The sequence below is a fragment of the Dysidea avara genome, chromosome 11 (genome assembly GCF_963678975.1).
Source record: "Dysidea avara chromosome 11, odDysAvar1.4, whole genome shotgun sequence".
NCBI classification, from domain to species: Eukaryota; Metazoa; Porifera; class Demospongiae; order Dictyoceratida; family Dysideidae; genus Dysidea; species Dysidea avara.
This window is the reverse complement of record NC_089282.1, coordinates 23717474-23743507: the sequence shown is the minus strand read 5'-3', so window position 1 is coordinate 23743507 and position 26034 is coordinate 23717474. Positions and strand designations below refer to the sequence as shown.

Genomic DNA, 26034 nt, shown 5'->3' with positions numbered 1-26034 from the left:
TTAAAAGTTCCCATGGATCTTTACTCCGCACTACCAGACTTTCAATTAAAGTTTGTTCAATCGTGTACCCTGCCATTTGTGAAACCCAGTAAGTGTGGATTGTTAGGATTGGAAGGAGATGATATATTATTGAATGACTACTAATGGTGGTAAAGTGCTACAAAAGGCAGTGATGACCAGTCTTCCTGCTATAGAACATAGTCACTTGACCAGAGACATTACTAGTCTAAGTTATGTAACACAATTTGATGCTACTCGGTGCAGGTCACTTGGAACAACTAGCCATGGCTTGTCCTAATTTGCAGCATCGTAACTTATTAGGGAATCATCAGTGTTTGGGGGAATTACAAGGATTACATGCGATATTTACTTATTGTAAAAATCTGCAAGGACTAAATATAGTAGAGATTTCCTTGTTGGAAAGTTATGTTCAGTTGTGGAAAATCTTGGCTGATATGAGACTGACCTATCTGGCCATTGAATTGAATGTATTAATACCTTGGACAGAGGAAGTGAATGAAATTATTAGTTTATTTCCAAAGTGTATAAATTTGAAGACATTAGAGGTACACCGTACTTGTTCTACTGGTCGTGAGAACCTCTTTTACAACTTATCAGTATTGTCAAGCTTTCCATCACTTGTTCACTGCTTTGTAGGCAATATTGCTTACGACATTGAAGTTATTATTAATTATTGTTCAAAGCTGAAATATTTTGTGCATTCAAGCTACTCTACACAATTTGCAGACTTGCCAATCATCCCAAATGAGAGCTTGGAACAGTTGTGCATAAAATCAGCCAAACCACTCACCGTAATAGTTTCTGATACCTTCCTGCAGTCAGTATCAGTTCATGGTGGACTAGTACATGTTGCTCTTTGTGTAGGTGTACTGTTTGCTGATGGTATTACTGCTTTGATAGGAAACTCTCCTAAACTCCTGACATGTCACATTTACACAGGCAGGATTGTAGCCTCTGACGACAACGAATCTGATAACAATGACATTGCATTGAAAGATATGAAGATGATACTAAAAAGAAAATTTTCTAACAGAAAGTTGTTTACCTGTGGAAGTTTTAATTTGTTGAAGAGCAGAGCAGATCAGCTATTTATCAATATTGAGAATTTGTTGATACGTCATACAGACATGTTTTCATTGTGGTCCACTGGTTAGGACACATTGTTTCGAATTATTGAATATTAACTATAATGTTCAAGTGACTATAAAATATTTAAATATTGAATACAGCTAGGGTTTTCCTGGGGTTCTGCACTTATCTAGAGACTGCAGCAGGAATGCCAAAATTAATATCACGTGCAGTTTTCCAGCACACACAGAACTACATAACTGCAATGAGTTTGTACAGTAGTTAAATTTAGAACTTTGGTTTTTCAGTAGTGCATATGGATCCAGCTGGTGAAATTGCTTTCAGATTGAAAAAAACTCTAATAGAGCAGCCACATGTACAGTGACAAACAGAACGAAGGGGTTGTAAATGTCATAACGTATTAAGAATTTCTGCAGAATCCTCTAGAATTTTAAATTTCCAATGCATGGCAAATAATTATAAGGATCAGAATTTTGGTCTGCATTTTGCACTTAGATTAGTCTCTGTGTGTGTGTGTCTGTGTATTTTGGCTATTAGGCCACCCCAAATAAATTTCCTGCTTCCCATCCACTGCCTGCATCTGGTTACTGTCAGCTCTAAATATTCCGTATTCTTCCGTTATTTTCCAGTTATTCTTGCATACTGACAGGCTTACTAAAAGCCATCTTGAAACAGTGTCAGCTCACATGTCAGCAGTGCTATCAAGTCGGCACAAACTTCACATTTGTGTTATTTTTGCACCTTGAAAAGGAAGGAACATGCTTTTGTGCAGCTTTTTATAGCTGTGCCAGGCAAATAATGGCTTGAAAAACTGCCAATCTTATAATGAAATAATGGAAATGGACCACCCACCCGCATGCAAATATGCCTGAGGTCAGGACGGGAAACAGGAAATATTTGGAGTGACTTTATATAATAAAGGCCGATGTATTATCAGAACTTACAGGGATTTACAAAGTGGCTCTACCATTGTCTAAATTATTTAGAAAGTCCATTGTATACATATATGGACATAATGTTGAATTCAAATGTGGCATTTGTTCAGTCAATATTGTACCCAGTGTTTGTATCACCAATAGAATCAAAAGAATTCTAAATTTTGAACCGCTCAGTTTAATGTCTAAAATCTGTCAGTAGCTGAGTCACTGAGGGCTAGCCTGCCTCTGCACTTCTGACCTATAATAGTTATACAGTTGGAAGTCCTGTTGGTTACACCACTGACATTGTGATGTAGACCTACAAATTAATCCATCTTGGATGGTATCTCTCATCCCATACACTCAGCTCACTGCCATCATCTTGGTATGGTAAGAAGACCATAGCCTATGCCTATAACGTAGATATAATAGCCCAGCTGCATGTTTGTACATGTGCAGTGTGATTTATAGACATCCTATACCTACGCAGTTACAAGTCTCAAACTTTGTAATTTAGAAACAATATTTCCAGCATGGTGGGTGCTATGGGGGGTAGATGACAGTGACACAGCTGATCCAATTGCAATGAAGGAAAGTTGCTTTTGTAACAGTCATGTTTGACTGCATCAGTTGACCAGTCACAACAGAAATGTTCACACCACCTTTTACACAGTAAAATCAGTGCCGGTGCGAAATGTTGGCATAGACTTTAATCCTCTGAGATATTTTGAAGGAAATGATTACTCTATTAGAGAGTTTAACTGCCATAAAGTATATATTATGGTACTGTATAGTGGAGTAAAGATGACGAAAGTTTGGGATTTAATGCCTAAAATATCACCCTAAAAATTAGTCTCACTCTGTAGAGTGATCTCAACCCTTCCACAGGTGCTTTTGGAATTCTATTACCTCTGGCCAAACATAGCCTATGGGCTTGATTTCTTGTCACATTGGCCCAAGATGTACCTTTTCATCAACTGCAGCAACTACAATGCAAGTATCATGGACTTACCTTTGTCATTGTTTGTGTGCCACCAATATCATGTGGTGTTGATTTGTGGTAAATGTCATGGCTCTATCACAAGAATCATGTGTATTTTCCCTAGTGGCTGGATTGACTGTTGAGGTGATTCTCATATTATACTGTTGTAGTGTCACATGGCCAAAAATGAGGCAGAATAATTACTTTGCTTCAGCTTTTCAGTAGCTAATAGGGAAATGCACACACATTCTGTTAGTATTCAATTGCTATAATGTCCATTATCACTGGCAGAGGTGCTTCTTGTATTGTTTCTTATGTGTGCTGTATAAATGGATGCATGGAATGTAGCTAACTGAAAACGAACTGGCTTCATTTTTTCAGTTCAGTAATTGGTAGGGCACCATTCTTTCCTTTATAGCTAATACACACTAGTAGTTCATCACTGTATAACCAAAAAATAAACAAACATTATGCACGGGGTATATTGCATAAAAAGCAATGAAGAGCTATGGACTAATACTACTGGATATTTAATCAGTGATGGCCAGGCACAAGTAGCTATATAGCCACAACCGTGGCTGTAGCAACAGATAGCTATGCACTGATCCCTACTCAAAATAATGTAAAATTCTGTTTTTTTTTCTTTTTTCTACACTTTTATTTAAACACCTTGGTCTAAACATAGATAGTAGAGTCTAAACTCAGAAAAAAAAGAAGCTAACTAACTAACTAACTAACTGCAGCATTACAAGAAATGGAGGTCATGAATGCTCTATTAGAGAGTTTTAAAACTATTTCAGCCTGCATCAGAGCATAGCTAAGTGTCTTTGATCTCTGCTATTACAGTCCTCTTATAGTGTAATGTAAGCTGACATATAGGTAAAATTATTCATTGCAATAATGAATCACATTAACAAAATGCCTTGTGAAGAAATTCAATGTGCCTTCGCAAGACCTCTTATGAATATATTTGGCACTTATATGGCTTTCATTAGTTAAATAAGCTGCTAGCTGACCACCTGTAAGGGAATTACAAGTATATGGTTTCCTGCTGAATTACTCTTAAGACAACAGGAGAAATATTTTTAAATATCATCAAAACTCTCTAATAAAGCAGTCTCAAATTTCTTGTAATGGGTAAGCAATTTGGCATAGCTCTTCATTTATTTATTTATTTAAAAACTTTTCAGTGCTGCTCCCCAGTGCTGCTGGAGCAGCACTGATGGTCCACTGGTATCCTGTAACAATGGGCAGAAATTACACTTAATAAGTAGCTAGCTAATTATTCCCTAATCTAATACATCATTCAAGCCGGAAGAGATGGCCGTAACTTGATTGCCCATGATTGCCATATTGCTACTATCTTCCAACTTCCCAAAAATTAATAGGCGCCTTTTGCCAAGATGTTAGTGTACATCAAAGTACTGTACAGCAGCTTCGATTATAAAAGCCACCTCACACGTGATGCATTGTCACTGTGGTCACGTGTGTTTGGAGAGAAAACATGTCGTACGTAACTAGCATGTTCGCTAGAAGGTTTAGCATCTTTGGATGCGCAACAGTAGCGACTACGTGGTTGTTTAATCGGAATAGAAATGGCTCCGAGTACATGGCAACTCCGATAACGGATGAGAAACTGTTGGTTAAGCCAGAGAAGATGGTGTTCAAAATGGAAAAAATGTGTATGGACTTGCAAAATCGTCTCTGTCGAGAGCTGGAGGCAGTGGAGACATCAAACAAAAAGTTTAAACCAGACAGGTGGCTGAGGAAACAGGGGGGCGGCGGGATAAGCTGTGTTCTGCAAGATGGAGAAGTGTTTGAAAAAGCTGGAGTGAACATTTCTGTTGTGCATGGCAAGCTACCACCTGCTGCAGTCAAGCAAATGCGCAGCAGAGGTAAAAACCTACCAGACAACCAATCACTTCCTTTTATGGCTGTTGGGATTAGCTGTGTCATCCACCCCACCAACCCAATGGTACCAACTGTACATTTTAACTATCGTTACTTTGAAGTGGACACTGTGGAAGAAAAGCAGTGGTGGTTTGGGGGAGGATCAGATCTCACTCCTTCTTACCTCAACCACAAAGATGCCATTCATTTCCACTCCACTTTGAAGGAAGCTTGTGATAAGCATGATGCTACCTACTACCCGAAGTTCAAGAAGTGGTGTGATGATTACTTTCATGTTACCCACAGAGGTGAACGACGAGGTCTTGGTGGGATTTTCTTTGATGACGTAGATACTCCAAGTGCTGATGCTGTGTTTGACTTTGTATCAAGTTGTGCGTATGCTGTTATCCCTTCCTACCTGCCAATAATTCGTGAACATGTCAATGATCCATTTACAGAGGAACAAAAGCAGTGGCAGCAACTTCGACGAGGAAGATATGTTGAGTTTAATCTTGTACATGATCGAGGAACAAAGTTTGGTTTGCTAACACCAGAAGCTCGCGTGGAGAGTATCCTAATGTCACTACCTCTGACGGCAAGATGGGAGTACATGCACACTCCCACAGAAGGCAGTGCTGAGAAGGAATTAACTGATGTTCTGAGGAACCCTCGTGACTGGGTATAACCAACTTGTGCAGTACATAACATTTCCACAAGTTAATCACAGCAATAAAAAATATACAGGTTTAAAAAAAATTGTCAAACATGCACTAGCTCACATAGTAGCAGTTACAAGTGTTAATAGCAGTGAGGTAATCTCAATAAACTGTCATGTTGCGTCTTGAGTAGCAAGAAGTAATCAAATCGGGTGTTAGTGTTTTCGTGCCTGTAGTTTGTACTCCTCGGGCTTTAAGTAACTGTCAACACAGATTTTAGCCATTGCTGATACATCCATGGGTGGCATCAAGTTGCTAACCGAAATATAAAAAGTGAGTTAAAAATAAAATGGTACAAGTGTATAATACCTTTCTCCTGGTTCAGACCACATTTCACAGTAGTACTTGATCTTTGGTTCTGTGCCGCTGGTACGGAGAGTGAATGCACAGTTGTTGTCAAACGTCCATGTAATTAGCTGACTGGCACGATCTGTAGGTAGTTTCTGCAACAGAAATGTCTCCAGCTTACAAATTGTCTAGTCAACAATTACATTATATAAATGAAATATTTCTGAGGATTTGTAGGGATTTGTGTTCAAGGCTGAAATGTGATACTGTAACCAATAGACACTTATACAAAGGCCAAGTGTTGTGTGTAATTTCTTACCAATTGACCAGTAAAGAGTCTTGTAGATGTAAATGTTTACATAGTGTCTGACATGGTACATGCAAACACACTACACTACCTACAGACAGACACACTTACTGGTTGTTTATCAGGGGTAGATTCATCATAGCCAACAGTGAGGTCCCTAACATTGGTCACCTTTACTTCATGATCCCCAGGGAGGGTGATACATCTCGGACCATACTGATGGGACATTAGACATAGTCACTGAACCACACACCACACTACAACATACCTTTACATCTCTCATGGATTGGAATATAGTCTTGATGCGTTCTTTTTCAGTACAAATGTAGTATGAGTTATCAGAGTGGTGTACTCCATACCTGTAAGTGGCCAAGTGTACTATACAGTTCTCTCAGGAATTTCCCTCATATAAAACACTAATTCTAAGAATGTTTCAACACACACAGAGTAGAGCAACTATGTACTGGAACTATTTCAATGCAACGTGGCAGATGTAAGAAAGGTGGTATAAGACTTTTGTAGAACACACTCTCAAGGGAATACTCATGATTGTTTTTCACTGTACAGCAGGTAATATATGCAAGATCCAAATCCCTATATTTTCGAGCAAACAGTGTCTTGTTAATAATGGTTTTGTCAAATTGCAATACATATGTAGAAACTGTTTGTGCCTTACGAACTAAGGGATCACAGTAGCTTAGCAAAAATTTGGACTTCACACGGTTGGCCTGCTCAACTTTAAAAATACATATCAATGCTGAGGAGTGGAGTACTTTGGTAGTTAGCATTTTTTGTGAGCACAGTACTTCATTTTTCTTTAGATTGTGCATTGGACTATTATAGTGGAGTAATGAACTACAAAGAGGCCCAGGCTGGCACACCACATCATTCAATAACAAAACATTACAAACAGTTACCAAGTAAATTACTTTCGATAAATCATTTCTATCTCTCCAGTAAAGTTTGTTCCCTTCTTGTAGAGGGTTGTGGCATACTCTGCAGCAACGGCTAAGCCACTGATACCATCCTTGTCAAGGACCATAGTACCATACATGAAGCCTAGAGGGATGAGACAATGGTGTAATGGAGAGGATAATATTCAAGCAACAGGCATGGACCAAGTACAGCAATGCAGCAGAAATCTTACACAAACTAAGGCACTTCAATAATTAGCACTATTCAAGTTAGTACTCAGAAGTACAAGTACTTGGCCACTTGCTTGTCATCAAGTAACACTGTTTACCTATGGCTTCCTCAAAAGCAAACAACACAGTGTGGCCCATTGCTAGTTTCTCACATGATCTGTTACCCATCCATTTGAATCCTGTCAGTGTTTCCTGTTGGGATAGAATTTAAACCCACAATAGAATCTTCTATATAGTAGAACAGCAAATACAGGCATGCATTTATAATACAAGATGAAATATTTTGAAATACCTCATGTTGAAATCCTTCAATTTTGGCCATGGACTGCAGTAGCCGTGACGATACCGTACTGTTTAACATCCACACAGTGTCACCTAGAATTTGAGTAACACATCAACAACTCTGTAGGTAGCAAGAACTACAATCTACTTGAAAATCCCCAAATGTGTAATGTAACCAGCCTAATCTAGCTACCTGTTTAATAAGGTCACCTGTCTAAACCAGCCAACTTGACAATCCCCAAATGTACATGTAATTTGAGTACAAAGTGGCCTGCCTAATGTACCGTACAGCATTTCAATTTGGGACTAACAGTGTATTATAGATCTGAATTTTGGATTATTTGCAAATCTTTATTTTATTTTTAATTTCTACGTTATTCAACCTCAAAAACATTCCCTCTTGAACTATTACAGAGTTACAGTACCCACCTACTTAATACTAGTGTTGCACCGATATGCATTTTTTTACATTTGCCGATACCGATTATTTGCCTATTCCTGTAACCGATATGCCGATATTTACCAACATTCTTCAATTCTTCAGAACAGAGGAGGAGGAGCAGAAAATCACCCAAAGTTTATGTATATAAACTGCATTTGTAATGATCAATGTAATTAGTTGCGTGGGCGGCCAACTTTTACAATGATTTGTATAGTTAAGCTACTATCTCCTTTTATGGAAAAGGAAGCCAAGTAGTTATAAAACAGCTAAGCCAGCTTATCAAACAGTGTTTTTAGTGGGACTCCAGACCCTTTGTGAAGAGTGATCAACTAATTGCATGGGCGGCCAATAATTATACACAGCCTATTATAGCCTTGCAACCATACTTGTGCAAACAAACAAGCCAAAACAGTTACAGCAAACCACTTACTGTTACATTCACCACCTTCTTTACTTTCACCTGTTCATTGCCGTCAATTTAACAATTGATTGTGGGTTTCGGTTAATCGGTAAATTATTTCCGCTTCGTAGCTGATACCAATACTTGTAAAATTAGCTAATATCGGTTGTTACTGATAATTCAACCGATTATCGGTGCAACACTAAATACAATGGAGCAATGTAGCTTTATTTATAAAACAGACCTTGAAAGAGTGCACCTTCTTTATCCAGCTTATTCTTATATCCATCTAATGCCCACTTGGCTAGAAGGGCACCAATTTCATTGCCATTAAAAATCCTCCAAGTTCCATTGACCTTTTCAGCAATGGCCAATCTATCACAGTCGGGATCATTGGCCAGAACTATACTAGAGCCGTGTGCATCTGCCATTTTCATAGCTAACACCTAAAGGAGTATGAAGACTTCATATTGACAGACAGAACTGGATAAGAGACTTACTAATGCACTCTTGCCTTCTTCTGGGTTAGGAAAGGTCACTGTCGGAAAATCAGGGTCAGGTTGCATCTAATGGTGAAGATCGACATAATAAATTAGTTCAATTAGTGACCCCATTAGAAATGACAAGTGATGACTCAGTAAGCTAAACCATTCAGTCACTCAAAAAAAAATTAGCAATAAAAATATCTATGAAGTAAGCTGTTGTAGACATTACTCACTTGTTCTGGTATTGATAAAAATGGTGGGAAGTCAAAAGCTTTGAAAGCAGCTGTGGCAAACTCCTGTCCCACACCATGGAGTGGTGTATATGTGAACTTGACTGGTGTGTTGGGATTATCCTCCCTAACAAGAACACAGTATTCGGTAAGTTACTTGGTCAATGTAACACATTACTCTTTACTTCTACAGCAATATAATAAGTTACAGCTACACAGTACTTATTACTTCAAATGAAAAGTAACTTAATATGTCACTTTCTGTAATAGTCAACTAGCTAGCTACAGTACTGGTCCCACTCATACTTACACCTGGGCTACTTTCCTTACTTTAGCTCAGCTATGTGCCAGCCGTGCCTATAAATGACAATACTGGACTCACACCTATAACCATTAGCTGTAATGTGTACTAAATATTACTATGCATTAGGTAATATTATTACTTTGTTACATTACTAAACAGAGTTATTCCCAACACTGACAATATGTACAACATATCATGTATAGGAGGTGATGATACAGTAACTTGTAGGAGGCTGTACTATGTCTCACAGGTGAAGGTGTGGGCACTCAAAATCCCACCTGGACATTTACCCACTATGCAAGACATGGATAGTTGGCATTGGTATCCCAAACAAGGTCTGCTGTTCAATGGTGACTGAGATGCACACACACACACACACAGCACACACCAAATGGTGAGACGCGCACACACACAGAGCACACATACACACTACACTACACACATTAATGCAAACATGCACACTAACATGTAGACTACACAATGACATTTACCCAATAACAAAAAAAAAAGCCTTCAGCTATCGGTCATGCCTACCCAGTTAACCAACACTGAAATACCAGTGCACTGCTCAAGTGCAGGTGGCTACATGTACTGTGTCTCACTGGTGAAGGTGTGGGCACCTGAAGTCCCACCTGGATCTTCACCCATTACATGAGATGTAGACAGTTGGCATTTGCTTCCCCAGGTCCCAAATAACAGCAGGGTATACTGGAGCAAGGTTTCTTGTTCAATGGAACAATGACAGCAGTGACGTGGGCAACATTGAACTTGGAACCTTCTGATTGCCAGGCCAGTGCCCCTTGTCTGCAACATCACACACGTGCACGCTACACACCCACCCACACTACACATATGCATTCATGCAGATACACTACATACACAGTGCATGTCCTATGCACACTACCCTACCCTAGTGTGTTTAGGGATTTTGCCCTGTCTGACTCTTCTGAAAATACCCTTTGCTCTGTTTAAGAAAGTCTTAGCATCATGTGTTAGGAAATACAATATAACAGTAGTGTGTCAAATTGGTTAAAGTGCTACTAAGTTCAATCTTTGCAAAACAAAACAAACATCCTGGGATATGGGGGAAGGGGGGTAGATCCCTTAAGCAAACTTAAAGGTTGATATCAGTAAAACCAACCAACAGAAATTTTTAAGCGCTATGTTTCTGCTTCACAGGTTTAAGCCTTCTCAATGGTAAAGTTTTGCACCCTCTAAACCCAAGAAATCTTTGAAGTTTGTTATGCACAAACACAACAGCACAGCATATAAGCATGGCAAGTGGGGGCCATGCCCTCTCCCTCTTAATAATTTGGCTAGCCATCTCTAAAGTACTCAACTGTCTTCTAACCATCATTGTTTCAGATGACTCTATAAATCAACCAACAATCCATAACACATTTACAACACCACTCAAATACAATGGTCTCACACAAGTATGAGCGATTAAAAAACTCACTATTTAAAGGGCGTGTCACCCATTTCATTTGCAAGTATTCATCCCATTTCGTTTGGGATAAATACTTACAAACAAAACAGGTGCAACGCCTTTTAATTGGCAAGGGTTTTAATCGCTTGCACTCGTGCAAGACAATGTTGCATTTGAGCAGTACCGTATTTGCTTACACACAACTGATCATAGGATAATAAACTTTGTACAAAGTCCATAACATTATTATCTATGTACTGACTCCTCAGTAACGCTTCAGAATGGTGATCATAATAAGCACATCTAAAATCCATATTATTAGGAATGTTGTGTGTGACTGACAAAGAGGTAAGAACTATAAGTATACACTTGATGGCATGATTCAAGCACAGTTTGCTACCAAAATACTCTGAAATTCAATTCCAGAGCATTAGTTTTATATTCTGGCCCACCCAACCATGAGGTACTTGCCTATGCGTTAGGGTTGGAACGAATGTACAAATACATCCTCCGAAGCTTCTTTTCAAAATGTTACCGAAGCTTCGAAGCTTTGTTGCAAATGTCATGTCAACTATTAATGACCACAATTGATGGTTCTTAGGGTGTACACTGTAGCACAAACTCCTACACTTTGTTATAGCTCCAGTATAACCATTGTTTAAACTACAATTACATCAAAAAATATGTAAATGGCAGCTTCCACAAGGAGTGATAATACTTGTGCAACTGGTTTAACATGTTGGTATCCATAGTAACGAAGCTTTGGTGGGATAAAAGAGCATCCGAATGTTATGAGACCGAACGAAGCTTCGAAGCTTCGAACTATTTGTCTCAACCCTACTATGCGTATAGCACACACACACACACACACACACACACACACACACACACACACACACACACACACACACACACACACACACACACACACACACACACACACAACACACGATTAACACACTATGCAGATAGTGCAAAGTCTGACTAAACTGTTGTGATAGACACATCTGCAAATGATGTAATGAATACAATATATGGGAGTCTCAGCACTTGCAATTCCATACAAAATGTGTATGCATACATGTTTTTACAAGCAATTTATTTGGTACCACAATGGTGGTGGATACCCACATTTTTTATCCCTCAGACATGACAAATTTCTTTAACAGTGATGGTAACATAGGATACTTCACTTCAAGAATAGCCAAATATAGCAAACACACATGCACAACCTCATTGTGCATTTCACTTAAAATTACAATGAAATTACAAAAAGTGCTGAAATCCCCTGTACACAACTATATAACCTCTGTACTCCATTCAATACCTGTGTTGTGCACACTGGGTCAAATCACTATAGTAACTCTTGTACACATCATCATAAGGGTCCAAACACAGGTCAGGGCTTGTCTTCATGATCTCTGTACTCCAAGACTCGGGCCACACCTCGAGATTATCTTCTATATTCTTAGCAATACCCTTGTCAATGGGAGGGATTATCTGTAAAAGCAGTATGACACTTACTGGCAACAGTAGGGAATTACAAACCTGTGCCCCATTACTCCAGTAAACTTTGTAGCCATTATCAGTCTTGGGGTTATGTGACGCAGTTACCATGACTCCTGCTACACAGCCATATTTCCTTACAGCATACGGCTAAAGTATCAGCATTCATTCACAGCGACAGGGAGGGCTAATGTTACTTACAACAAATGGTGTTGGACATATCTCTGAAAAGTGATACACCTTAAATCCTTTGTGTAAAAATATTGAAGCTGTTAGAGCTGCGAAGCTAAAACAGAAAGTAAACAAACTTCATGTTGTTTGTACACTAACATTTCACTATTGTGTCTAGCATCTCTTCCAATGGCTACCCCTCTTTGTTTAGCATCCTTAAATTCCTTCAGTATAAACTCACAGAGACCCTAGAAGGTACAAAAATGTATTGAAAGAATCTAAAACTTGGCGATATTGTACCTGGGTGGTTTGAATAATTGTGAGTTGGTTCATTCGACTGTAGCCCGCTCCCATGGCAGCGCGAAGACCTGTCACATCGTGTAATCATTGTATATTGGACCACGATACATTACCTGCTGTCCCAAACGCCATCCTCGAGCCGAGCCTCGCCCTTAATTCATCCTCATCGTTCGCCTCCTTTAGTTTACGAATCTCTTCTCGAGTCACTTCATTCTGGAACGCACGAGTAGCAGTTGTTGAATACTTACAACAAGGTCACCTTGTCTTCTCTCATCCATCGCTCTACGAGTTCCCTCGTGGACCCCATGCTTAAAGTGAGTCTCGTGATTCCCAAGGGATAGTCCAATTTTCGCGCGGGGAAATCTTGTGGCCATGGCTTGTGACCTCGCTTGTGACTCAATATCTCGCTCGAGATTTCGCTCAGCATCTATGAGTATTATGTTCGAATGAAGATATGATTACTAGTATAACCTTGAGTTTGTCGATCCAAGTCACTTGTAAGTTCAGGAAGTAACGTAGTCGTAATGCGAAGGTTGCTCAGGCTTAATCTTCTTGTTTTCAAGTCTACAACCAACCTTCTTCTCCTGTGTGTTGGTATCAAGGATTCAAACCACTGAAACCCGGCCTCTCTAACCGGTTTGTAAACCGGTTTATTGCCCATTCAGCTAGCTGATCTGGCCCGCTGTGAACACGTGTCAAGCTAAAACCTGGTAACGTGTTCGTGATGTAATGTTTAAAGTGTGTGCCTGTTTTGCTGAAATGGGAAGCATTTTATAACCAGGCACTAAATTTATGGTATAGATCATTGTTTATTTTATTTTAATTATACTGGACAGCCAGTAATTAATGATGTGTCCAGGGGGACCAGCCCCAAGAAAAATCAAATACACACGTACATGATTAGCTAATTACTTACATACATGCAATTACATTCACTACAAATAAATCGACTGATTCCAACTCAAGTAAATGGTGAGGTAAATGATTCCATTCATCAATTGTTCTTGGGGAATAACTAAATTTGTACGGATTAGTGTTTATAAATGATATTGAGAAGTGTAAATGATGATAAGATCTAGTTGATTGCACTAAAGTTTCTTGATTATAATGATCCGGGATTTTTAATCCTGATGTATGATGAACTGCCTTAAAAAATAATTTAAGCCAATGTTTGCCTTCTCTGTGCAAGTGACTGCCACTGAAGATCCTCTAAAGTAGAAGAAATGCTGTTTCCACTTTGCCAGTCATAATTTGATGTGACCCATCGTGCTGCTCTTCTTTGCACCATTTCTAAAGCATTGATATCTTTGTCGTAGTAAGGGTCCCACACACACAATGCATACTCCAGCATAGGTCTTACAAGGTGGGTATATGCCATGCATTTGACTTCTTGATTGCATCTATACAAGTTTCTGCGGAGAAAATTTAACATTTTTGTATTGTGTGTGGGATTAATATAAATCTATATTTTGGGAGAATTTTAAAATTAATGGAAATAGTTTTTATTTAGCATAGCCTTGTGCCGTGCTCCCTGAGGATCTCATAAACACTTATGTGCTGGGTCATTTCTTGCAAAGAGAACAACATTGTGGTGGCTATATTGCAAAATAATCTTACAACTCCACACAAACATATTTGTAGTAGAAAAATAACTGCACCGTTGTATTCCTTGCCTCCAGAAACCCTAGAAACAATCCAATTGTTTGATCAATCACTCGTACGGCAGCAAATTGATTGTGCCAACTCTCCAATGGAAGATTCACAGAGAAAATTTTATGCAAAAAATATGGAATTCTGGAATCACTATCTATGGTGTAGGCTACACAGAAATAGCAGAAGTATGCAACCTGTTTATGGGCTTTATGCGCTTCATGTGCCAAAAATCACATACGCGAAAGGGGCGTGAATTATGAAGAACATACTGTCCATGTATAAGTACATGATTGGTAGTTTGGATGACAAACAATTGCTTGACCTTGATCTTAAGATACCTGTGTGATGTTGTCAAAGGGTCTGTCACTTCTCAAAATCACTTGAAGCCACCTGTAATCCAAGTGCCGGACCTTGCACAGATTTAACACTGACCCTACACCTCATGCCATATATCATGTGTGTGAGATTTATAATTTATGCTCATGTGTGCATCTGTTACTCTAAGAGGTTATTAATTTCTTGACTGTCGGTCTAACATGATTTAATCACAAAAACGCTTTACATTTCAATCACACACAAGAATTAAAAATAAAGTACAAAACTAGTATTGAGGAATGAAGACTGCACACATGTTTTTTTTTTTTAAGTTTATGTTCAGTTATCTACCATGGAGGCTGATTGTTGCACATGACCTTCATGTATAAGACACTCAGTACCCTGTCACAGAATGTAAGGCTATAACCACTTCCATATTTGTCACAATGGTTTTAGAGTAAGTCACCAATACTGACAATGATAGTTGTTAAGTTACTAGACTAACCAGAATATATTTACAGCATAAAGTCTATCAGTGTGCTGCTGTACCCTCCACAACATCTTACAGTTGTACTTTTTTGTGGCTAGTCTTATTAACAGCCTATCCTTTTGTGCTCAGCTGGCCTCAAATTTGTAACACTTCTGTAACACACAGGCTGCATATTCCCCTAAGATTCCAGGGATGTATGACATAGTTTGCAAGTTTGTCAATAATTGGTCGTTGAGTGAAATACAGGGTGTCAATAAAATGGTAGTCATGGTGATAATTGGCTCTGCGTTTTCACTCTTAACATGACATTCACTTAAGAGAGATATATAATACTTGGTACTAAAGGTGACAAAAGTCTGCTGTATTGTATGTGCTATATTTTCCATACAGTACCTATTAGCTGCATAACTGTCTATGAGTCATACAGTATGCAGATAAGCAACAACCACAGAACTTAACCACTGAAAATTGAAGTGATTCAGGACTCAAAAAAAATTCAAGCCTGCACCAATTATGCCAGCATAATTTGAGGCATAATAGGTAGCCAAAGCATTGAGGCACAATTGTTGTGCATCGGTTATCAGAGAAGCTAAAACTTCTTGAGTGATACAGATTGGGATAGTGTGCAAACACAGTAAAAATCAGATTTATAGAAGGAAAGACTAGTATACTCTAATAGAACAGTCACCGTACTAATAGAATGTTCACAGATGCATTAGATACTCTAAAAGACACAGTTTAAATGGGCATACTTGGAATATAATGAGACACAACTGGGCATAATTGGAGCATAACGGGAAATTTTAGATCATTGCTTAAAAGCATAAAAGGCAATTTCAAAAGCATAAAAGGCAATTTCAAAAGCATGATGGACTCAAGCCTAGCTCCTAGCAAGACAACCAGGAAGTACAGTATGACACTGTTTATGCACTCCGGAGGCAAATACAGCACTTGGCTTCTGGCTTCTCCTCCTGCCCCTCAACACATCCCCCCTCATGTTATATTTTCTGTACATACATGTGGCAGTGCTTTAACTGTAACATACAGTACAATTATTCGGATAATAGGCCATACAGTATACTGTATGGAAAACACAGTACATGTTGGCACTTTGATCCCTCCCACACAGTACTTGTCTGTATATCTATGCTATCAGGTTAACTGCTAAGGTGCCCTGAAACCTAACCGGTTTGTAAACCGGTTTATAGCCCATTCAGCTAGCTGACCTGTGAACATGTGTCAAGTTAAAACCTGGCAACGTGCCTATTTTGCTGAACTGTTTGGAAATGGGAAGCATTTTATGACCAGGCACTAAATTTATGTTGAGTGTAGGCATAGTTACACATTAAATAAGAAATAGCAGAAGTTATCATAAGCAAACTGATATACAACCTGCTTATACTGCCAGAGAGTTTTATGCTTCATCAAATAGGAACCGTATTGCTATGGTTCATTGCTGTGTGACCTTCAACATGGTGGATTTTTGGTTGATCTTGTTACAAATGAAGTTAGCTGTCTACGCCATTTCATGCCAGTGACTGTTACAAAGCTTAGCAAGATAATAGGCCATCTACCAAAGAGTTACAATACTTTGCATACTTCAGCAGGCAGCTCATGTTGCCATGCATCTCCTGTTTGTGCAGGATATTTAACTCTTGGGCTTTAGCATCATGGGATATAGTCGATCTGTTGATATTTAATATATATATATTTTTTATGCAGCCTTCTTTACCTGTTACAATTACAACTAAAAGTATTATTTTTTTCAGTTATTGTTACTTTTTTGTAACTTGAGACTAGACTCCTGACCCCTGTACATGTAATTGTCGAATTATTATGACGTTTATCTCTCTAGTAGAAAGGGATGGGAATATTCTATCCACGCATAAATAAAGTACACTACATGATAGGTAGCTTGGATGACAAACAGAATAATCAATTCTGTAGTTAAATTTGCTTGCTGTTGTTATCCTTGATGTTAAGATAGCTGTGTGATCTTGTCAAACGGTTCAACAGTTCCTAAAATCCACCTGTAATCCTTCTGAGTAAATGCCTGTGCCCTATTTCTGACATCAAATACCTCAAATTTAGAGAAATACTTCTCTAGAATGGTATATGAGATTACGCCAACTGCCAGACCCTTACACAGATTTTAACACTGACTTTAAACCTCATGCATATATCTGTTACTCTAAGAGATTGTTTGTCAAACATGATTTACTCACACAAAATGCTTTACATTCCAATCATGAACCACATACACAAGTTAACAAAAATAAAGTACAAAACTAGTTCTGAGGAATGAATACACTACTGTACATGTGCCTTAAAAAAAAAAAAGTCTTAAGTTCAGTTATCTACCATGGAGACTGATTGTTGGACACGACCTTCGTGTATAATAAGACGTTCAGTACCCTGTCATGGACAAAACACATCACAGCGAGTAATAAACGTCTTCAAAGCACTCCCACATTTCATTTGTCACAATGGTTTTAGTGTAAGTCACCGATATTGACAATTAAGTTACTAGACTAAACAGAATATAATATGTGACCGTCTCAGCAAAAACCCGACTTGTTTTCACAAGCATGCGTATTGAGAAATACGAAATTTAAAAATAATTCGTAAAATTATGCAAGCTACAAAAAAAACTATGCAAGTTTTTATTGGGCCAGCACTTGAAGAAGGAAGAGTCAAATCGATTAAAACTATATACCATCTTATTCGCCTGTTCATGGAGAGTTCGAAAATCTTTGTTTCGTTTTTCTAGCTCCAACAGTATGCATGTCACGTGCATTTGTTTACGATGCGGTAAACGTAAACAAGATTGTCATCGTTTCTTCTACCAAACTGCCTTCATATCCATATGCACAAGTGTCTACAGGGCTAATACTATACCTTGGCTGATGTGCTGATCCATGGTGAACGTTTTAAGCCAAGTTGCAACATTGTAGGCTAATCCAAACGAAAGTTATGGCTGCGAATGTAAGCGCCTGCAGTTTATTTTCAGTATCGTCACTGTACAAATCGATTGCTTTGCTCTTCCTACTGTCTATTGCTATAATTACAAAACCACATACTACAGAAGGCTGAAACTGTGGTGGTCCATTCCTTGGACTCTGCTGATATTGCTGAGTGAATAATATTTTTTTTTTAAATTGTGTGAACAAGTCGGGTTTTTGATGAGACAGTCACATATAGTATATCTAATAAGCTGCTGTACCATCCACAACATCTTTTACAGATGTTTGCTTTAAAAGCTATTTTTGTGCTGCTCTGCATTTTCACTCCTAACATGACGTTCACTTAAGTGAGATATACAAACTTGGTACTAAAGGTGACAAAAGTCTACTGTATTGAATTGCTGAATTGGTCAAACCATAAATAAGCACCGCTGTGTACAGAAACTACAGAATGAGGGTATGTGTTAATGAGGTAGGACAAGTTTGGGTAGTTTTAGCGATTTACAATGCCACGCATGTGATCAATGGTGCTATCGGAGTGGGGTTGTTTTTGTAACATTCCTTACATAACTGCGTATTAGCCCATAATTTGCGTGGGAAGATCAAAGTGCTGCATCATACTACATTTTCCATACATTACCAATTAGTTGCGTAACTGTCTGTATGAGTCATACAGTTCAGCAACAACCCCACACAGACAGAACTTACTGATAGTCTGATCACTGAAATTGAAGCCATTCGGATACTTAAGAAAATTGTTCTGAGCAGGCCTGCTCCGATTGTGCCAACGTAATTTGGGTAACCAAAGCATCGAGCATAATGCCAGCACAATAGGCACAATTGTTATGCATTGGTTATCAGAGAAGTTAACTTCTTCAGATTGGGATAGTGTGCAAACACAGTAAAGTCAGATTTACAGCTACGTTGTGAAGGAAAGATCGATACACTCTAATAGAACAGTCACCGCATGTACTAATAGATACTCTAAAAAAACACAGTTTAAATGGGCATACTTGGAGTATAATGGGACACAACTGGGCATAACAGGGGAAACGTTAGATCATTGCTCAAAAGCATAATAGGAAATTTCAAAAGCATGATAGGCTCAGGCCTAGTTCCTAGCAAGACAACCAGGAAGTACAGTTTAACACTGTTTATGCACTCCGGAGGCAAATACAGCACTTGGCTTCACCTCATGCTGTATTAGCCCCTCAACCCCTCTAGTACTATATTTTCTGTACATACTTGTGGCAGTGCTTTAACTGTAACACACAGTAATTGGCTATACAGTATACTGTATGGAAAACACAGTACAAGTTGGCACTTTGATCCCTCCCACACAAAGTACAATATACATTAATACTGTATGGAATTAAAGCACCAAATGAAATGATGTCATACGTAATTGGTGACTAGCACTATTCCCTAATGCATTCAGTAGCATCACTTCACCGCTTACCATTCCACTAGTAACTCGTCGTGGTAAAGGACTGCTGTCGTAGCCTGGAGGAAGTACTTCAGCAGCAACAATAACAGTGACAGAAGTTACTTGGATGACTGAACTAGAAGACCTCTCAAAGTCTACATGACAATAATTATAACAATGACACAATATATTTTGACTAATTCATGTATACCTGAGGACACTTCTACAGGTGAGTGGGTATCATCAATTTGGACAGGATCGAACAAGGAATGATCTATATCATCATCGTCGTCGTCGTCATCATCACTGGATTCGCTGTTGTCATTAATTATGATACCTGTCCAACATTTCAACAAGATATGATATGCCGTACAGGGGACACAGCATTTTAAGACCATAATTGACAAGAATTTGGTGTGACTTAAGTTTAGCGAATCAGCATACAAAACAGGTTAACGGATAAAATTACTGTAGAGTGGATTTTTATTGCAAGGATTTCTAAAAATCGCCTGAAAACTTCCCTAAAATCAGGGAAATTTTCGAGGGAAGTGTCCCTATAATAGGGAAATACATTTTCCGGGAAGTTTCCCTATATTAGGGAACCATACTTTCCCAGGAAATCTTGCATTTTGGTCACTTCACAACATTAAAATTTGCAACATATTTCATTATGTGGAGTTTTGTTTATCGTGAGGTTTTTAGTACCTATAAAACTGTTGTGTTGGAACATTGGACAACAAACCAGTTGCCTTTTTATGTACATAACAACTTGCTGATCATATATAATTGCTCATTCCCTACACAACACATGTTTCATTGCTGAATAGCTGCTCTGTTCCTGGGATCTCTATAAATTAAAAAAGAAACATGGTTAACACACCTATTTCAGACTAACTTTCATTGAACACTCACTGTTAATGTCGCGAATTTGTCACCTCGCGAGATTAAGTATTGCATGTTTTTATTTTTACAAGAAAATTTGTTTGCACGAAATCCCACTATATGGTATGGTGAATTTGCCATACAGAACAATATAATTAAAGTTTGGCGAATTTCCTTAATTCACTAAATCCACCAAACTTTAGTCACACCAAATTTTCATCATTTATGGTATAGGGTCAGAAGTACAACAGAGGTGTACTAGGGTATGCTTTCCTTCAACCCACACTTAGTTTGATAAATGTGCTAATCTTGGTTCTTAATATTTGTAACCAGTCAGTATATCAAAAACCGCAACATTGTAAAATATAACTGTTTATTTCTATAAATAAACCAACAAACTGAACTGAAAGCCTGATATCTAATAGGTTGATCCAACTATTGGTACAAATATAGTTTAAAGTGCAAACTTGGGTGACTCCTCGAGGGGCCTACTGATACAGTTGAAACTCTAATAGGGTACAAGAGCTGTCAATGATTGTTCTATTAGAGTAGTTGTATGTTTAATTTTTTATACCATAAATGGGAAAGTTTTGCGGAACTACGATTCACAGTACAACTTTGCAGTAAAGATTAAAATTGTAAATAATTTAGTGGGAAAACGTTTTGGGTTTTGAAACCACAAAAAATGCCAAACTTCACCCAACTAAACTTTCCCATATGTTCTTTTTGTCTACTCAACTTGTATTTCTTTCCAAAAATGTGCTGCCTCAGTTTGAGGATTAACGCATTACAATATAATTACGGGGTTACTGATTGGTAGGGGAAGTAATAATTAGTTCAGTCGGTTGGTTTTTAGATACTTACCCACCATGGATTGAGCTCTCTAACACCTTTACATTGTCTTACTATGACATGTCACTTTAAGACTTTGTTAACATGTGTTGAAAACTACAAAAATGCAAGGAAACATTAATTTGTCCCTTCAAATTTTGTAGAAGATCCGTAGATCAATTTGTATGGTTCACAAAGGGTATCTGTGTTTCGCAATACCAAGTGAGTGTACTGCTTTCAAGTTTATATGTGTAACTCATGAATTACTTACTTAGTTCTCACCTTTCCTATCATCATGGTGACGGCATTGATGATAAACACAGCACAATACAAACAGTATCACTAGTGCTAGGACGCCAGCCACAGCCAAAAAATATCCAATATGTTTCTTCCAACCCACTGTGTTGTGTCCTCCTGGTATAGTAGGGACCATATCAAACTACTAATACACATACCATATTTGACCAGTTAATAGCCACTCCCAGATAGCAGTAGCCACTCCACAGCCTAGAATTATTGTCCTGAGAGCCACCCTTGGACAAGAACTGCGGCTTGTATCTGAATATACTCATACAACTGTTGATAAGACACGTTTGAAGCAGAAACCAGGCAAAGGAGTTGTTTTAAGCCAGGGAAAAAAAGAGAATTTAAAATGAATGACAGTATTGAAGGATGAATAAACAAGGTCAATTACTCATGAATCTGCTGTATAAATGCTGCGGGCTGCTGCCACACAAGCCATAGTAGCCACAGGGTTTTCCTTGCTGAAAGGTATAGTAGCTGCGGCTATTAACCAGTCCAATACGGTCATCACCAGAGAAGATTGGTCATACGTACGTATATACATCATGTGGGATTGCACAAGCCAAATATGGTGCTTGAAACTGGTACTGTTGTTTTGAAGTCCATTCATGAGAAGCATGCATAATGGAGCACTTGTTTCTTAGCTAGGAAACACACAGTGTGCTGGGGTAGGGGCTGTAGGAGCTCTGTGATATGTCATATATATACAAACAATTCGTACATTAGAATACTAGATACTGAGGTGTCAGGGTTGAGCTGTATCACAAGATGTTTGATATTGTATAGAAGTGACCAACCTCTTCTGCACAATCACCTACACACTACGTACCTTGCCTAAGATGTAGTGTTGTAGATACTTTATTAGAAATAACATTTTTACTGGATGTGACCATTGTTCTGTTGTAGTAGCAGTAACAAGTATAAGTGCCTTCATCTTCACTAGTGATAGTATTGATATTTAGGTTAGACACAATCAAGTCATCTACTCCAGGATTAGTGGTAGTAATGATGTTGTAGTGTTGTGTGTTCTTCACTGGTAAATTATCCTTTAACCACACCACTATTGTCACCTCAATAGGTGCTCTAAACTGACACTGAAGTGATATACTGTCATTGAGTTTAGCCTTGATGTGTTCCTTAGGATCATCAGTGACTTTTGGTAGGTCAAACACAGCTGTATGGATGAGCATATACAAGTTATAACATTGCAGCAAAAGACAAAGAAATCTTGCTACTGAATTGGGCAGCTGATTATGAGAAAACTGTTACAACTGATATGTGAAATGGTATACATGTAAACGAATGTGATTATACAGCATTAATACATTGTAGCGGGTTCTTCAGTGACTATTTCTCTTTGATCATATTTCAACACCTCCCAATAATGTTACTGGCAACAGGCATAACATAACTCCTTTACCTGCACGGTTTACTTAACAGGAGTCCCATCAGCGATTACATACTATATTAACAGGTTGCAATATGACTCAATTATCACACAACATGGGTATGGCACATGACATGCTGAGATGCAGTATTAATGTATACTTTATTTAGTTGTCACACTTACTGAGCTCAGATGTGTGTGAATATCTATTCCCATCAAGTGATTCCACACAAGTCAAATTAACATGATACATTGGAACACTTTGAATGGTCAACTGGTTAGTGAAGTTACAGTCTTCAATTTGATAAACACCAATAAGATATGGGTAGGTAGAGTTGTCCATTATGTCAGTTTTATTACTAGTCTGACCATAAGGTGTGATACTCCAATAGCTTGTGAGAGAAGCATCTAATGTTTTTAAGTTCCCTCTAAATTGACAGGAGAGCATAATAGATTCTCCTTTAACTGTCATGAGATTGCGTTGTGGTGAGACCAATATACCTGGATTCTTACACACAATAGGAGCTGAAAGATAAGATGTAAAGTGGCTTAATAACAAATCAAGTCCCCTACCTTTCCTTACATCAATGTACACAGATACAGAGTAGGTTTCACACTTATTACTAACAATGTTGGTATAGTTGCCACTGTCATCTTCAAATGACAACTCATATAGTGATAGTCTACTGTATAGTACTCCATCAGTAGTGTAGTTATCTACCACAGAAGTTGAGGGTAAAGGTCGGTGAAATCCTACCCACTTTATGTCACCACTGGACAATGGTAGATCACTGGTTATTTCAGTAACTAAGGTTAAATTGCTTCCCTCGTATTTCAAAATGTAAGGATTAAAGTTGTATCTTTTAACTGCAGGTGGAGTACCTATAACCAAAACATTTAGAGCAGTCAGGATCAGCCACATTTTCCCTTTTGAAAAAAATTCACCAGTTTCAAGCCCAGCCAACACTCCTTGACTCCTTAGTACTTTGGTTACAGTCCCAGTGTAATGCACAAAGTCATTACAACAAGGTTTATGTGTACCTGATGGGGTAGTGCATGATGGCTGCACTAGAGTTCTCGTCCTCCGAGAAAAAGGACTTAATAATTACCTCTGATAGGAGGTATCTACAAACTCTTATACAAATGCAGTTTTTGAAAAAGTTGTCAAGGTCCTAAAGTGCAAGTGTGACAGAAGGCATTTAACAAATATAACTGGAAGTGGACCTTGATACTGTTACCTAACTGTACAATATGGATGCCTTTGAGGCCAACCAAAGGTGCAAAGACCGTTTCAAGTATTAAGGAATACTTCAGGACCTTAACTAAGTGTCTGGATTATGAAACAGTTTCCAGTGAAACAGCTAATAGTGACCTGTTTATCAAGGTATCTTAATTTTCTAGTATGTACTAAGGGACAAGTGTCTGGATGTAGGTGTCCTGAAGTGTCCACATTCAACAGATCCCCACCCAGATACTGCTCTATATAGCTTCTTACCATTAGCTACAACAGTGACACTAGCCTTGTGCTCTTCTTTGCCAGAAGCTGCACAAGTGTACACTACCCTAGTCATCTTGGCCACCACAGTGACAGTGTCTCCATGTTGTGATTGGTTGGACCAGTACCAGGTGATCATGTTACCTGTGGTCTGGTCAGTATGACACATCAGAGTCACATCTTGGTTATCACACACTGTGTCCACTCCCAATTGTGGGGATGATGTGATGGTGACATTTGTTGATAACACTACACACACAATCATACAAAAGTTCAAAGTTGCTAGAATTCATCACAAAAACGTATACACATTAGGTCTAAGGTGTTCACAGTGTACTAACCAGCGGGTAAGGCCATCCAGATCATATTTCGTCCAGGTCTATATGGTGGATATCATCTGAATATCGGGGTCTGACCTCACATGTGCATGCAAGCCAACTAGAAACACAATTGTCACACTAAAGAAACTTACTGGAGCCAAGCTCATGTATAGAGGGATTGTGCACTACTGTCTGCAAACATGCATGGCACTAAACCCACTTATTGGGACTGTGTGTTGGGGGCTATCAGAAGCGTCAGTTGCTGTAGCTGCCTATAGACTCATGTGGATACTTACCTATTGTTAACTGTGTATACTTTTTGGTAGCTACTCATTTACTATGTCCTCTTACAGACAGTCCTTCCTATTCTGTATAATCTAGCTATGCCATGCTATAAATGCAGAGCTAATCTCCACTTAACTAGCAGAACTTGGGACAGCATCTACTATGTCTTGATCATTGCAAAAAGCTCCTTGAATTGTGCAATCACCATACTATAATTTATTATATTTTATATCTGTTGAAAGGTTTTCATGTCTTGTACACACTCTACACTCTTTTTTTACAAAGATACACTACCTTTATACATTAACTTTGTTTTTCCCTATAATTCCATGTACTGCTATGTCAAATGTAGAGTACCACATCAAAGAATTGTAAAAAAAAAAAAAACAAGCCTGGTTTTGGGGAATTGGTAGGGACCAGAAACATAAATTATAATTAACTTTGCACTGCCTAAGTCTACTTACATAATATTTCCTTTGATGTCTGCGGTTACTAAATCCAATAAAAACCTGTGGTGGGGTTACTAAATAGTTAGTAACCTGTGGTCTCGCCAGAGGTTGTTTACTACATTCTTCAAATGAAAATTGGCAAAGCCAAAAACAAAATGTCCTTACTGTTAGCCTACTTTCTTGACAAGACAGGCTGCTGGCATCATTGGCATTCAGCTAGGTGTTCAATACCAATGCCTGGCATGGTATGGCACTGACACTACAAACTTGAAGGATATGTCGAAAGGTAAGGGACTATATAGTATAATAGCGTTCACTTCCTGTTGCTGAA

At 38.4% G+C, this 26034-nt stretch overlaps 3 protein-coding genes and 1 long non-coding RNA gene across 7 annotated transcripts; 2 read left to right on the top strand and 2 right to left on the bottom strand.

Moving 5' to 3' along the window:
• The first annotated feature begins 4486 nt into the window (after positions 1-4486).
• On the top strand, positions 4487-5638 carry LOC136239528 (oxygen-dependent coproporphyrinogen-III oxidase-like). The gene has a single exon (XM_066030272.1). The coding sequence runs from the start codon at positions 4514-4516 to the stop codon at positions 5582-5584; it is 1071 nt and encodes a 356-aa protein (XP_065886344.1). The 5' UTR covers positions 4487-4513; the 3' UTR covers positions 5585-5638.
• Positions 5602-13540, bottom strand: LOC136239524 (phosphopentomutase-like). The gene is made up of 18 exons (XM_066030266.1): positions 13376-13540; positions 13164-13331; positions 13018-13117; positions 12905-12972; positions 12764-12852; positions 12635-12719; positions 12476-12583; positions 12255-12427; positions 9198-9321; positions 8980-9045; positions 8724-8925; positions 7648-7730; positions 7454-7547; positions 7140-7269; positions 6479-6569; positions 6322-6426; positions 5925-6058; positions 5602-5870 (listed from the first exon to the last, which is right to left on the bottom strand). The coding sequence occupies exons 2-18, from the start codon at positions 13329-13331 to the stop codon at positions 5771-5773; spliced, it is 1920 nt and encodes a 639-aa protein (XP_065886338.1). The 5' UTR covers positions 13376-13540; the 3' UTR covers positions 5602-5770.
• Positions 13233-23089, top strand: LOC136239529 (uncharacterized). 3 transcript variants are annotated; one of them, XR_010693510.1, is made up of 3 exons: positions 13233-13614; positions 22846-22926; positions 22979-23089. It is a non-coding gene; the product is annotated as an uncharacterized lncRNA (long non-coding RNA). The 3 variants fall into 3 exon arrangements; XR_010693509.1 differs by having other exon boundaries at positions 22909-23089; XR_010693508.1 differs by having other exon boundaries at positions 22846-23089.
• LOC136239525 (titin-like) lies at positions 17545-25456 on the bottom strand. Of its 2 annotated transcripts, XM_066030267.1 has the most exons (8): positions 24650-25424; positions 23728-24036; positions 23338-23679; positions 22597-22941; positions 21747-21878; positions 19963-20088; positions 19785-19906; positions 17545-17777 (listed from the first exon to the last, which is right to left on the bottom strand). In XM_066030267.1, the coding sequence occupies exons 1-8, from the start codon at positions 24912-24914 to the stop codon at positions 17712-17714; spliced, it is 1707 nt and encodes a 568-aa protein (XP_065886339.1). In that variant the 5' UTR covers positions 24915-25424; the 3' UTR covers positions 17545-17711. The 2 variants fall into 2 exon arrangements, with proteins under 2 accessions (XP_065886339.1, XP_065886340.1); XM_066030268.1 differs by lacking the exons at positions 17545-17777; positions 19785-19906 and having other exon boundaries at positions 21736-21878; positions 24650-25456.
• Between the last annotated feature and the right edge of the window lie 578 nt (positions 25457-26034).

Excerpts from the sequence above, each read along its gene's own strand:
- LOC136239524 (XM_066030266.1), bottom strand. The coding sequence starts at position 13,331 with ATGCTGAGCGAAATCTCGAGCGAGATATTGAGTCACAAGCGAGGTCAC. Across the intron at positions 13,118-13,163 it reads GATGGATGAGAGAAGACAAG|AATGAAGTGACTCGAGAAGA; the intron begins GTGACCTTGTTG and ends CGTGCGTTCCAG. Across the intron at positions 6,570-7,139 it reads ATAGAAATGATTTATCGAAA|GTATGGAGTACACCACTCTG; the intron begins GTAATTTACTTG and ends GGCCACTTACAG.
- LOC136239528 (XM_066030272.1), top strand. The coding sequence starts at position 4,514 with ATGTCGTACGTAACTAGCATGTTCGCTAGAAGGTTTAGCATCTTTGGA.
- LOC136239525 (XM_066030267.1), bottom strand. The coding sequence starts at position 24,914 with ATGATTGTGTGTGTAGTGTTATCAACAAATGTCACCATCACATCATCC. Across the intron at positions 24,037-24,649 it reads TGTCACTGTTGTAGCTAATG|GTACTCCACCTGCAGTTAAA; the intron begins GTAAGAAGCTAT and ends TTTTGGTTATAG. Across the intron at positions 21,879-22,596 it reads AACACTACATCTTAGGCAAG|GAGGACACAACACAGTGGGT; the intron begins GTACGTAGTGTG and ends CTACTATACCAG.